This window comes from Nansenia antarctica (genome assembly GCF_963989245.1).
Source record: "Nansenia antarctica genome assembly, chromosome: 9".
Classification (NCBI taxonomy): Eukaryota; Metazoa; Chordata; class Actinopteri; order Argentiniformes; family Microstomatidae; genus Nansenia; species Nansenia antarctica.
This window is the reverse complement of record NC_137679.1, coordinates 14,631,194-14,646,053: the sequence shown is the minus strand read 5'-3', so window position 1 is coordinate 14,646,053 and position 14,860 is coordinate 14,631,194. Positions and strand designations below refer to the sequence as shown.

General features: G+C 49.8%; 1 protein-coding gene across 1 annotated transcript in view; it reads left to right on the top strand.

Annotated features, from left to right (window-relative positions):
• Positions 1–10,740: 10,740 nt before the first annotated feature.
• n4bp1 (nedd4 binding protein 1) overlaps positions 10,741–14,860 on the top strand; it is a gene marked incomplete at both ends in the record, with an annotated part of 7,474 nt that continues 3,354 nt past the window's right edge. Inside the window, 3 exon segments of the mRNA XM_080539522.1 lie at positions 10,741–11,049; positions 13,830–14,843; positions 14,846–14,860. The exon segment at positions 14,846–14,860 is cut by the window's right edge and continues 48 nt beyond it. Of these exon segments, the coding sequence (XP_080395648.1) occupies positions 10,741–11,049; positions 13,830–14,843; positions 14,846–14,860 (1,338 nt within the window).

Here is a 14,860-nt window from a genome sequence, read left to right as displayed (position 1 = left end):
GCTCAAAATGACCGTAGACAGATGGTGAAGTTAGCAAAGGAGTATTGTATCGCAAAGACGGTGCATAATAGCGATTTTTGTGTTGTGCTTGTTGTAAATAAAAGTTCTATGATTCATTGAAATGACATTAAACTAAGATAATACGATGGTCAGCATAATTTTTCGAATCTTTATTAATAAGCTATTACAGAAACTGTAGTGACATTTTCTTAGAGCGAATGTGGTATTTCAAGATGGCGGTTAGTGAAGAAATATATGGACTTGGGATGACGATTTTCCATTGACCTTCAACGGTGTGCAGCCTGGCAAACGCAGCCTGGCAACGCAGCCTGGCAAAAAGATCCGGATATGAAATGGGGCTTGGGGAGGGACCCTGGGGTCGATGTGGAGCTAAAGAAGCGAGCCGAAGCGGACCGAACCGACCTGGGACGACTAATGGAAAAGGGGAAAAGAAGCAGACCGAAGCGGGCTGACCCGGGTTAGCACCGTAGTGGAAAAGCCCCATAGGACACAAGGACACAAGGACACTAGAACACAAGACATACATACATACATCATAATAACTAAATAAATAAATAAATAAAACCAAAGAAAATAAATGAAACTGTTCATTCAAGAGGTAACAGCCGAAGAGAATCATCACTTCCCACATCACGAACATCACTTTTTCAAGGTTTTTACAAAGTAGTTTGACATCATCTGCTTAATCAGCATGAATGAAACCTATTGGGATACGCGACCCTGCGGTCACAGTAACATTAACAAACACATGAAGTCGTTCTTTTTGCTTCCAACATTACTGCTGCTACTGACAGCTGCACCCTTGCACTGCTGCTGCCTCGATAGTCCATTATCCTAGCTGCTACAGACATCACACACTAGTAAAAGCATTTCACTACATGACTTATGTCTGTATGCGATGCACGCCACCAATAACATCTGATTAGATTTGTAACTTCAGGAGAGGAACAGATGCACAGACCAAGATAATAATAATAATAATAATAATAATAATAATAATAATAATGTCAACGTCATGACAGACAGATGGATTTATGTCCTACCTTCAGGTCCCACAGCGGCGGTGTTTAATGACGAGCAAAGACAAAGAGTTCACACCTCTCCCCCCTTCCTCCGCCTGCCTCCCCCCTTCATCACCCTGCCTCCCCCCGCCTCCCCCTTCCTCCCCCACGCCTCACCCTGCCTCCCCCCGCCCCCCCCCCCCACTCCCCCTGCCTCCCCCCGCCTCCCCCCCACATTAATTAATGTTTAACTGCCATTGATTATTGCCACAATGTGTGTTTCATGAATCAATATTTATATTCAACTGAGAACAATCATCATAGGTTTGCTCTGATGCAGTTGCGGACACACACACACACACACACACAGCATACACCCACACCCACCCACGCACACAAACACACATACATACACACACATATACGCACGCACACACACCCAAGCACACACACACACACACACACACAGTTGGAAAGTGATGGTGTCAGTCCTCAGCAGTCAGATGTTGTTGTGGGATGTGATGAGTCAGCAGTTCCACCCGTCCCCACTTCCTGTCCACCAGCCTCTACTTCCTGTTGGTCCTAACAGTGACAGTACTGCTCTCTCCCCTCGTGACCTCTGACCCCCAACACACACATCCGCCTGTCCCCAGAGCTCCAGTGTGTTTGTGTATGTGTGTGTGTGTGTATTGTGGGAACCCGCTCACTTGACCAGGGGAAAATGTACACACAGAGCTAAAGAGACGAGGAGGCAGTGATCATCTTTAGGCGCTTCGCCATATTTATTCCTATCAGGAAAGTATGTCGGAGCACTGCCCACTCAAGAAGACGGAGTAGCCATAACAGAAAATCACACTTTGCACTTAGAAACGTAGATATCCGGGACATTTTTACTTAATGGGGGAAGGGGCAATGTCTCACTCATCAGGGAAAAAGCATGTATCATTCAGCTCAAAAAGGTCAAAAAAGGATAACGGGGGTCTCTCTACTGGAGGGACTGGCGGTAGGTAGCTGGACTCCGTACGTTCAGTACCGGGGGTGGAGCTCCGTCGCACTCAGGCTTCTCCGGGGGCACTCCTGTGCCTCTCCGGCTATTCTGTATTAGGCTCGTCACTCGAGCTCTCGTTCTGGGGTTCTCCCCTCAGGTCATCTCGGTACTGATGTTACGCTCGACGCAGTAGTCAGGATACGGCATCGTATGTGGGGTTATTGTATGTGGGCTAAGTGATCATTACATGATCTTTTGCACTCGTAAAAAACATAAACCCAAGGCTGGCGGTCATAAAACTGTAACCACTAGATCCCTTAAATCCTATTCTAGTGAGGCCTTAAACCATAAACTGGAGAATCAAGACTGGTTAGATGAACTAAAAAGCACACAGGTTGAGGAGGCATGGCTAGGTTTCAAAACCAAATTCCTAAATATTATTGACAGTATAGCCCCCATGAGAACCACCAGGGTTAAAGCCCGATCGGAACCATGGATGAATTCGGACATTCTAAATGCTATGAAAGTCAGAGACCTAAAATGCTCTGAAGTTCAAAAATGCAAATCAAAATTTGTGAAACACTTAAACGAAGATCTCAAAACCCACTTTGAGAAAATTAAAAAACAATGCAACAAACTATGCAATCAGGTAATTACCATGACCAAATCTGCTAAGAAAAAATACCTCGATAACAAAATCGAAGAAAACTTAAACAAACCACGTGACCTTTGGAAGCTACTTAATAGCCAACTAGGTTGCAGTCAAAAACTCAAAACCAGGTCTACAAACATCAGCATAAAATCTGGAGATTCTCTCTTAACAGACAAGCTGGATGTGGCTAAGTGCTTAAACACTTTTTTTACAACCATAGCCACTAAATTAGTTAACAATCTACCACCCCACTCAGGGCGTTATGGTGTAGAGCACATCCGTGCGTTCTACAATAAACTGGGTGTACGCAAAGATGATTTTAAACTCTCCATGGTGTCAAACGATGAGGTGTTTAAAAAGCTGGGCGCTCTACACTCAGAAAAGGCCACGGGCCATGACAATATTCCAGACAGATTTCTAAAAGACTCAGCTGCCTCCATTACCCCAATCATCACCCACATAATAAACCTCTCCATCAAACAGGGACACGTCCCCCTTGACTTTAAAATAGCAAGGGTAACCCCACTGTATAAAAAAGGAAGCAAATTAGACCCAGGCAACTACCGACCTGTTTCTATTCTTAATTCCATCTCGAAACTTATGGAAAAAATAGTTTATGAACAGGTTGATAGGTACCTTACCGAAACAAATCTGATGTATGAATTTCAATCAGGATTCAGAACATCCCATTCCACTGACACATGCCTTCTCTATTTGAACGACCACATCAACCATGAGGTGGACTCGGGCAAGTACTGCGGCATGGTCATGCTGGACCTCCAGAAGGCCTTCGACACAGTAGATCACCACATATTGTTAGATAAACTGAAAGCAATTGGGTTCGATAGAACATCGGTGAGCTGGATGCAATCCTACTTAGAGGGGAGGGAACAGGTGGTTAGTGTGAACGGAACACTGTCCCCCCCCTCCCAGTGACCTGCGGCGTTCCACAAGGAAGCATATTGGGACCTTTACTGTTCCTAATATATGTGAATGACATGTCATCAGCATGTGATTGCAATTTGTTCCTGTTCGCGGATGACTCGGCTCTGCTGGTCTCTGACAGGGACATATTGCAGGTGGAAAAAGCGCTAAGCACTGAACTGAGTAGAATCTGCATCTGGCTAGCTGACAATAAACTATCAATACACCTAGGTAAAACTGAAACCATCCTATACAGATCCCCATCTAAACTCAGAAAGGCTGATAATTTTAAAATAAAAGTGGGTAACATTAATATCACAAGAAAAGAGGATATTACATACCTGGGCTCCATCTTAGAGGCAAATCTTTCCGGAGATAAAATGGCAGCAAAAGAAATCAAAAAAGTGAACCATAGAACTAGATTCTTGTACAGGATATCCTCACTTGTCAGTAAAAACACACTGAGGACCCTATCAGGAGCTCTCATTCAATGTCACTTCGACTATGCCGTAACATCATGGTACTATAGAACCACAAAGGCCCATAAAACAAGACTCCAGACAGCCCAAAATAAACTGGTTAGGCTTCTGCTAGGCCTCAACCCTAGGACACATCTAACCGCTGCTCATTTTTTGAGCCTTGATTGGCTACGAGTAGTTGACAGAGTGCAGCAGCTTGCACTGGGCCTGGTCTTCAAGATACGCTACACCACAAAGACACCCAAGTACCTGTCAACATACTTCCAAAAAGTGAACAACGTCCACACATACAATACCAGAGGAAGCTCCACGAACCACGTTCAACCGCGTTGCACCACAAACAAGGGGTTAAACTCGTTTGCAAACTATGCAGTAAAAATATGGAACGCCCTTCCTATAATCTTAAAGGAGTGCAAAACACTGCCCACCTTCAAAACCACTCTCAAAAAACATTTACAGGAGGCTGCAATCCGTAACTGGACCCTCTAAATCAAAAATCAGATTAAAAGACCCGAACTACCCACTGTACATACTTTGTGTTTTGTCCCCCGCCCCCACCTGTGGTGTATGTCCCCACCTGTCCTACCCGCTGTACATACCTAATGTTTTGTTGTATTGTTCTTCCCATGATGGATGTATATTTATCTTGTAGATAGTACTAGTTATTTGTCTGTATTATCTTGTAGATAGTACTAGTTTTTTTTTTTTTTTTTTTTGTCTGTCTTACATGTAACGATGAATTGAGAATCAAGGACCCCAATTGAAATAAGCCAGTGGTTTTCTTGGGTTTTTATCCTGTTAGTTGACCTTGTATGTAATATGTACTTTCATGTACCTATTTCTGCAAATCTTCTAATAAAGTTTTCAATCAATCGATCTTCCGACGCAATGCTTGTGTCGATTTGGCAAAAACCACGTGATTACTCGAACGAAGCTTCATACGTCTACCCCTAGGCGACGGCACACCTCCCCGAACACCTGGGACTCAAAGTTCCGCCCCGCACCCCAAACCTGGTGAACATCCCGTCCACTAGGCAGTCCACTATCGTGGAGGTGAGTTGGTTGGGAATGGCATAGGCTTCGGGCCACTTAGTGAAATAGCCCATCACGGTGAGGATGTACCGGTTCCCATCCTCTGTCGCTGGTAGCAGCCCCACCACATCCACCCCAACACTTTCCATGGGTGCCCCCACCCTGTACTGCTGAAGGGGTGCACGGGTTTGTCCAACCGGCCCCTTCTTAGCATTGCAGGTGACGCAGCGGCGGCAGAACCACTCTACATACCGCCGGCACCTCCCCCAGTAGAACCGGTCCTGCAGCCGACGCAGTGTCTTTGTAATCCCAAATGGCCTACCCCGGGGGCCCAATGGACCATCTGGAGCACCTGCTGCTGTAGTGCCCTGGGGATGACTAGCTGCCAGCTGCTGCTTCCCCTCCTCGGCTCCTCCCATGCCCGATACAGGCACCCGTCATGGAGCATGAGGGAGTCCCACTGTCCCAACAGGGCCTTAGTGGTGGTGGAATGGGGCCCGGCCTCCTCCCTGCTTGGGGCTCCCCCCCGCTTCAGCCAGTGGATCACCGGCCCGAGGTGGTTGTCCAGGCACTGTAATTCCCCAACCCTAGCAGGCGACAGCCCCTCCGGTGGCGCCCTTGGTGTGCCGACCGCCCGCACAGTGACCTGGCAAGTCTGCTGCTGCTCTTAACTCTCCAACCGGCTGCAGTGGTGACAGGCCTGGTCAGCGCAGGGAGAGGGCATCAGCATTGGTGTGCCGACTGCCTCTGCAATGCTCTGTTTTGAAGATGAGTCCCTGCAAGGCTTCAATCCACCTGGCTACCTGACCCTCCGGTTCCTTAAAGCTCAGTAACCAGCGGAGCGAGGCGTGGTCTGTCCTAAGCAGGAACTCAGTTCCGTACAGGTAGGGTTTGAAGTGCTTGGTGGCCTGCACCACCGCCAGTAGTTCTCTGCGAGTCACACAGTAGTTCCTCTCTTCCCGGCTCAGTGCTCGACTGTAGTAGGCCACCACTCGTTCTCCCCCCTCACTAGGCTGTGACAGGACAGCCCCTAACCCCTCATTGCTGGCGTCAGTGTCCAAGATGAAGGGTCGCTGCATGTCTGGGAGGGCTAGCACCAGGGTCTGTGTCAACGCCCTTCATAGGGCTTGGAAGGAACCCTCGCATGCCTCAGTCCACTGAAACCGCCACCCCTTTTCTGTGATCTGATGGAGGGGACGGGCCTTGTCGTCAAAGGCATGCACGAACCGGCGGTAATAGGAGGCCAGTCCTAGAAAGCTCCGTACCTCCTTGGTTGAGGTGGGGGTTGGCCAGTCCCTGACCGCTACGATCTTCTCCGGGTCAGTGGACAGCTGGCCCCACGACATGTCCCAGGAACCTCACCTCCTGCTGCAGTAAGTGGCACTTCCTCGGACTGAGTCTCTGGTTGGCTGCCTGGATGCGTCCCAGCACCAGTCGGAGGTTGGAGAGGGCCTCTGCAAATGTGGCTGCATGCACCAACAGGTCATCCAGGTACACCACACATGCTGAGCGGGGAGTAGGCCCCAGGACGCGCTCCATGAGGTGTTCAAAGGTGGCTGGGCTATTGCAGAGGCCGTAGGGCATGACCTTGAACTGCCACAGCCCCCGACCGATGGTGAAGGCAGTGAGTCCGGGGCCGAGAGTCCGGGGCCATTTCGACCTGCCAGTACCCACTTCTCAGATCGAGGGAGCTGAACCATTTGGACCCGCTGACACAGTCCAGGGCTTCGTCAATGCGGGGGATCGGATAGGAGTCTTTATGGGTCAGGCTGTTAAGGCGCCGATAGTCCACGCAAAACCGTAGTGAACCGTCCTTTTTGTGGACCAGCACAGCAGGAGACGCCCAGGGACTGGTTCAATAACCCCCGCCGCTGCCATCTCCTGGATCTTTGCCTCCGTCCCCTGGAATGCCAGTATTGGGAGGCGGCGTGCTCTTTGCCGGACCGGGGTCGTATTACCAGTGTCTATGTGGTGCTGGACCAGGTTGGTGTGACCACACTCCAGGTCACTGGAAGCGAAGAGGTGCCGGTATTCCACCAGGAGGCTCTGCAGCTGCTCCCCCTCCGCCTGGTTCAACCCCACCCTGGACCGCTGGGATAGCTCTTCCAGGGCAGATGCAGTCTTGGCTGATACCCCTGTCCATGGGCTTGGTGCCAGGCACTGTGTTCGTGGGCTGTTCCCATTGCTCCCTGGTTTGTGAGGGCCGGCCAGGGCCCTTAGTACCGTATTTTCCGGACTATAAGTCGCTCCGGAGTATAAGTCGCATCAGTCAAAAATGCGACATTAAGAGGAAAAAACATATATAAGTCGCACTGGACTATAAGTCGCATTTATTTCGAAATATATTTCACAAAATCCAAGACCAAGAACAGACATTTAATCTGGAAAGGCAAGTTTATTCAACTACACAATAGCACACAGAACAACAGGCTGAACAGAAGTCTGGTATGTTAACATAACACATTAACAGTTATTCAGCAACACAATAGCATAAAGAACATACCTGGGAGGCTGAATAGGCTAAATTAACATAACAAGCCAGCGAGTCCAACAAGCAAGTTACCAGTAAGCAAGTTCACCAAGCTACCGTTTGCTTAGCTTCAACAAGCTAATGTTTTAGTTCATTTCTTCAGGGGTATAGGAGCAGCATATAGTTGTCACAAGCCCAGAGCGGCCCAGAGCGCCCTCTGTTGGCTGTAGACGGTAATGTTTACTCCTTGGTTCATGTCAGTCAGTATGAAATTATATATATATATATATATATATATTGATATATAAGTCGCACCTGACTATAAGTCGCAGGACCAGCCAAAGTATGAAAAAAAGCGGTACCCGGTCACCCACCTCCAGCTGTGGTTCACGTGTCCATATCACAGCACCCACGGCTCTCAGAGCATCCAGGCCTAGGATACAGTCCTCCTGGATGTCTGCTAGCCAAACCTCATGTTGGACCACCGTTTCCCCCATCCTCAGTGTCAATGTGCTCTTTTCCTCTCATGTTGGCACACTGACCTGTGACTGTCTCCATCCTCACCTGGTTGCCCACAGCCCCAGCACAGGAATGGTTCCTCGCCTCGGGCTGCCAGGACTGGGGCCGGGGGTACATCCTCACCCTCCTGTAGGGCCCTCACCTGATGGCGTTGTGGTGGGGCTACTCCTCCCTCCGCTACAATAGCCTCCACCTCCTCCGCTGCCTGCACAGCCTCCTCCAGGGTGAGTGGCTTAGCAAGCCGCACATGTTTCCGGAGACGTGGAGGCTGTAAACTGCGCAGGAAATAGTCCAGGGTGAGGCATTGGATGGTGGAGGGAGGAAGCTCTGCATATGCCCAGCTCACCAGGCGCCGAATGTCCGCTGCCAGGATCCCCAGTTTTTCCTGGCCTTGCCTGGTCCTAGAGTGGAGCTGGTCCCGGAGGCTGATTAGCAATTGGTGGTCACCGAACCGTCGGCCTAGGGCTGCGGTGAGTGCCCCCAGCGACGTTATTTCACCCGCCGCTAGGTCTAACAGAGCCTGTCTCGCTTCCCCCTCTAGGGCTGCCACTAAGTTGGCAATTCTCTGGTTCTCAGTCCATCCTAGCACCCCTGTAATTAAATTTAACTGTGCAAGGAACCCCTCCCAGTTGGAGGTCCCATCATACCGTCCCAATTTCACTGAGGGAGTGTTCATGTTATGCCTGGGCTCAGGACTTGGCTGGGGGGGAAGCAGCTGGGGCAGGCCGTCTGCCTGCTCCTCTAACTGGTGCCTAGTATCCGCTATATCATTATCATTGTCACTGTCATTGTTACTGCCACTGTGGTGGGGGCAGTGGTTGTCTGTGCCAGCCCCCCAGGAGTGAGCAGGCATGGGAGGTCTCGATGTTCTGGGAGGGCTGGAGGGCTGGAGGTCTGTGCCCCATACTTCCACTGTACAACACAGCTACGGTTTGACACATAAAACGGACATGGAATGTGCCCATAATCCCTTGGGGCCGCTAATATGCAAATCAGTTGTGGCCAAGCGGCCAATCAATGAACAACAACAACAACAGCAGTGAACATAACAGTAGCCGCGACTAGCTAGCTAGCTGTAACGTGTAACCAGGCGATAACATTCGCCACACTAGATATAGAACATACAAAGATAGTCATAGATTCATAATGCAACACATAGCCTAGCCAGAGAGATACACATACATAAACTGGGTAACACAGAACTTTGCCTGTTCATGTACACAACAATCAATATTGTATTGTTCACATAAGCACATCTCTGTCCAGTTCCCACAATAGCCTTGTTTTGCACTCTTTCCCTGTTCCATGAGCACGTTCCAACACTGTTGCCCCTGTTATGACATGTTGACCATCTATATCTGCCCCAATTGTCACACAGTCATGTCCCACACATGACCTAATGACTGAATATGCACTGGACCTTGAAAAACTCTGCACTGCACTTTATATATATATATACAGCACTATCCATGCACTGTCTGTCCTGTGTTGTCCTGTTTTTGCATTTGTATTTGTATTTGTTTTTGTTCATGTATATGTGAAAAAAGCATAAATGCACCTACTGTAATGCCAAAACAAATTCCTATATGTGTCAAGCATAATGGCAATAAACGTTATCTGAATCAGGTCATCAATTCAAATGAGCTCAACTTTCTACTAGGCTATAGTCTACTAGACACACTAACATTTAAGACCGCATATATGGCCACAAACACATCGACACAGTTTGTCACAGCACCTTTATTGAACAAGACATCACAGATGACGGTGGGTTTATTGTATTTTGCACCAAATTCTTGTCAATCAGTCGATACAGCCGCCATACCTTGACCTGACCAGCAGATGTCAGTATGGAGCTGCTGTACCATGACCTGACCAGCAGATGTCAGTATGGAGCTGCTGTATCGAATGCATCGATAGATCGACACTTTTTCCGACACAATTGTGTTGAATGTGTCAATGCGCCGGAAAGCGTAAGTAAGGTACATACTTAGTCTGAAACATGACATCATCCTCTCTGGTAAACCCCCCAAAACGGGAGAACGGTATTGATCTCTGTGATCAACACAAACTGTCGTGTTTTGATTACATCATCACTGGGACTTCCCAGGGTAGGGTTGCCAGATGGGGCGGGTTCCCACCGAATGGGCTACTTTTGATCACACTGGGCGGTATGAAAATGTCAGTACCTGAAAGTTACGAAATGCGTGAAGTTAAAACACACCCTAGTAGCTACATACAATGTGCAGTTTTTTAAAATGTATTTTACAAACATCATTGGCAACAGACATACAGTTTAGGGGCAAGAGAGGGCCACCTGCCCAATAGTCATTAGCGGTTTTCTGACAATATAGGTTTTGGGGCTGGTGGTTTTTGGTGGATTTAGCGGTCTTTTACACTGTGGTTAGGCTGGAAATTGTCATTCCCATCTGGCAACCCGGGGTAGCGTCACGGTTGTCATAACTGAACTGGTCGGCCAGATGTGAAAGTTGTCGGAAGGAAATAGGGATTTAAAACATTACAACAACGAAAGGAAAGGAGAGAGACTCGCCGAAGAAGATCATGAAAGGGCCCAAAGGACCCAGACGACACTTAATTCGTCCTTAATGACAGATCCAAACTCTTTAAACCCAACAGGGAAACGCGATAACAGAATGTCAACAACGAGGCCTCTCCTCGGCATGAAGCGAGTCCCCGGTGTTTCCTGCACGGAGCCTCCGGGAAACAGGCCGCCGCCGGCCAGCGAGCAGCAGCAGCGAGAGGCCCTCCTCACGGTGGACGAGTTCACGGTCCCGGAGGACAAGCAGGAGGAGCTGCGGGGCGCCAGGCTCCGGGTGGAGCAGGTCTTCAGGGTGGCTTTCACCATCATCGGCCTGTTGGACCACCACACCGCCGCCGGGGGACCTCACAGGCAGATCTGGCTTCAGCTGAAAGGGAAGAGAGAGGATGTGTCGAAGGCCAAGGTACGGGGTCAGGGGGTACGGGTGGTCTGACGGTCCTCTGGGGGATTATTTAATACTGTTTTGAGGTTGTGATGCCCTGTTACTATTACGCAATGTTATGAAATCCACATTAGCTGTCGTCTGTGTGGCGACAGGCGTCAGGTGAGGTTAAGCCAGTCAGGTGAGGTTAAGACTGCCTCTACGGTCTGTCTGTAGGCCCGACAGCCTGTGTCGATTACGTCCAGCCTGTTGGATGTTCGTGTATTATGTTCCTCATGTGTCCTAGGCAAAGGTGCTGACAGCTTTAGTTGAGTTAGTGTAGTTAGGGTTAGGCCGCCTCGCGTGCTTGGTCTGTTCCGCCGCTGGGGCACCTGGTTCGGCTAACTAGGTGCGGGGCTATTATGCTGGACCGGGTGTGCTGGTGTTGGGTCGGGTGTGTGGGGCGGCTGGGGTTCCCCGGGGGCGGGGGGTTTGGGGGCCGCTGCTGGTAGGCAAACTGGTAGTAGTCGCTCTGAGTAGAGGGCTGCAAGGGAATTTTCCTGGATGCACAGTGTACAGGTTTTTTACCCTTGCCTGCTTGCGTGTTCTGTCATCATGTGAAGCTCATTGAATCACATCTTGTGAGAAAGGGTTAGGGCTGAAGTTAGGGTTAGGGTTGGAGTTAGGGTTAGGGTTGGAGTTAGGGTTAGGGCTGGAGCTAGGGACTGAATGATAGATGAATGTCTAGGGAGAGACACACATATAGACAGTCAGTCAGTCAGTCAGTCAGACAGACAGACAGACAGACAGACAGACAGAGAGGTTTTACCCCTGTGATTTCCCGTCCATTCTGAAAACATCACACTTCTGTATCATGAGTTTCCCCTTGTGCACATGGTGGTGGTGCGGCTGGCAGGTCAAGTTCCCCCACCCACAGAGAGGACAGAGGAGAAGGGAAACCCCGAGTCACACGCTGCCATGTGTAACCATGTTATTGGTAACCAAGTGTAACTAACTGGAGTAACTGAGGGCTCAGAGCCTTACTCAAGGACACACTAGTGGTGTTCCCAGGTCTTACTCAAGGGCACACTAGTGGTGGTGTTTCAGGCGGGATTGATGAACTCACCAACTCACTATCCACCAGACCACCACTACCCCGTCCTATCGATGTACTATGCTACGTTCTGTACTTAGCAGTGGAGGTAGAAATCGGAGGACAGGCTCATTGTAAAGCATGGAATGGAATGGGGAATGGTATCAAACATGTGTAACCGTTCCATTTCCATTCCATGCATTACAATGAGCCCGTCCTCCGATTTCTACCTCCACCAGCCTCCACTGGTACTTTGTATGGGTTGAATGAATGGTCTTTATTGTCATTGCTATAGTACAGGTACCAAACAACGAAATGTAGGAGGTGTGGCACCCCGGTGCTAGGAAAGAAAAAAAACTAAACTAAAAAAAACACAAGAAGGGAAGGAGCTGGTTTACATAAATAAATAAAGGCTATGTACACTATCCACTATACTATACTGTACAGATAGACGACTAGGGTTGTCATATTGCACACCAACCTAAGGAGTACGACCATGTCTCCTCCTGTTTTGTCTTGTTATTTATAACCACTGATGATTTCTTCATTGTACTCTCAGAATTGTGAAATATGTCTATAGTTAAAACATGGAAGTATTATGAAAGAGTTGAAAATCTGTGGATGTTCCAATAGCTATGCTATTGCCTAATCCAGTATTCTCTACATTTATCTAGGGGCTAGGAGGTAGGGGCTAGGAGGTAGGGGTTAGAAGGTAGGGGTTAGGAACAAAATTCCAATCTCGTGATTGCAATTTAGGCCATTTATTTAGCCCTGATTTCTCAATAAACTGAAAATGAATTTTTGAATTCCGCATTCAATTCACTTTCTGAACTGTAACTGAATTGACCCCAACCCTGTTTTCTGCCCTCTCACTGCAGAGGAACGGGGAAGACATTAATTAGTGAAAGAATATTATCACCCAAATTGGCAGAATGGTAAACGGCCATTAGGCCAACCTTTAGGAGCAGCAGGGCTTATAACCAGGGGTGCACATAACTTTTTGGGGCCAGTGCTCAGAGGAGCACCTAGGGATGCTGCTTGGTGCTCCCCGAGCTCGCGAGTCACGACCCGTCCCACAGGATGGATAAAAAAGGGATACATGGATATATTATTAGCAAAACGACATTTATTCATAAATAAAGATGAACGACCAAATTATTGTGTGCAAAACAAAAGAAACAAATGCAAAATCAAATGACTGCTCTTTAAGAATGAAAGTCTGTCCGACTCCTTTAAACACAATGAAATCAACTGACATCTCTTTAAGCACTAACTGAATGTCTGTTCTTTAAACACACTGAAATAAACTGACATCTCTTTAAGCACTAACTGAATGTCTGTTCTTTAAACACACTGATATAAACGGACATCTCTTTAAGCACTGCTCTGTTCTGTAAACACTGAAATCAACTTTTCCCCCCCCCAAAAAAAAAAAGAAAAAAAAAAAAGCTGTTGGTGCGCAAGAGCGCCTTCATGCGGCTGATCTGCCGCGCAGCATGCATTTTGGCGACGCATGCGCACTGGCGCACCAGTTATGTGCACCCCTGCTTATAACCCTCTTGTCATCTAACTGGTGGTCTCATTTGTGTTGTTGTTGTTGTTGTTGTTGTTGTTGTTGTTGACGACTCTATTGTTGTTGACTCTGTTGTTGATTATTTTGTTGTTGTTGTTGTTGATTCTTTTGTTGTTGTTGTTTACTCTCTTGTTGTTGTTGTTGTTGCTGCTGCAGGAGTATGTGAAAGGTCTGTGTGACCCGGAGCTGCTGAAGGAGGAACGCTACCCGGTGGACATGCATTGCATCTTCGCCGGCGCCCGTGGGCTCTTCCTGGACCGCCTGCTGAGGGACACCAGCGCCGAGGTCCTGGTGCCTGCGCCGGGCGTCCTGCGCCTGCTGGGCCGCGCCGAGGCCGTGGTCATGGCCCAGAGCCGTGTGCAGCAGTTCGTGGCGCTCTTCCACGAGAAGCGATGCCTGCCCGGCGACCGGGAGCCTGCGGTGAAGCGCTCCTTCAAGGCCTTCGTGGAGGAGAGGGACGACAAGTACGCCATGGAGCTGCTGCTGCTGCCCAGCGCCCTGAAGGAGGAGCTCCTCGGCCTGGCCCACAGCCCCACGCAGCAGCCGCCCCCCCCCGCCCCGCCGGAGCCCGACCAGGACCGCTCGCAGAGCAGCACCCCCGTCACGGAGCTGTCCAACCGCATCTTGGACACCAGCTTTGAGGAGGGGGCTGGGTCCGAGGCGGTGCGGCTCAACGGCCGCCCCTCCCATAAGAGGCGGTCGTCAGAGAGCGAGCTGAGAGACACTAAGAGGCAGTACTCCCTGGAGCGGTCCGGGAACGCCGGCGAGGGCCAGCGAGCCAAGACCCCGGCCTCCTCCTCCTCTTCCTCCTCCTCATCCTCCTCCTCCTACTCCTCTTCCTCCGCCACAGCCACCACCAGGACCCCGGGGGGGGTGGGGGGTGGTGGTTGGGGGGCCAGCCTGGCGGCGGTGGCCATGGAGGCGCCCGTCCGTCCGCTAGACTCAGGCGAGCTGTCGGTGGAGGAGGAGGAGGAGGGGGGGTGCGAGGAGGGGGCGGTGAGCCCCGAGACCAACCTCCGCTGCCTGGTCAACTTCTTCCGGACCATGGGCTACCGGCAGGAGGTGGTGGAGCGGGTGGTGCGCGCCACGGGCCGGACCGAGGACACCTTCCTCCTACTGGAGCGCATCGTGGCCGAGAGCCAACGGGCCGAGATGGGGGCCCAGGGAGGAGGAGGAGGAGGAGGAGG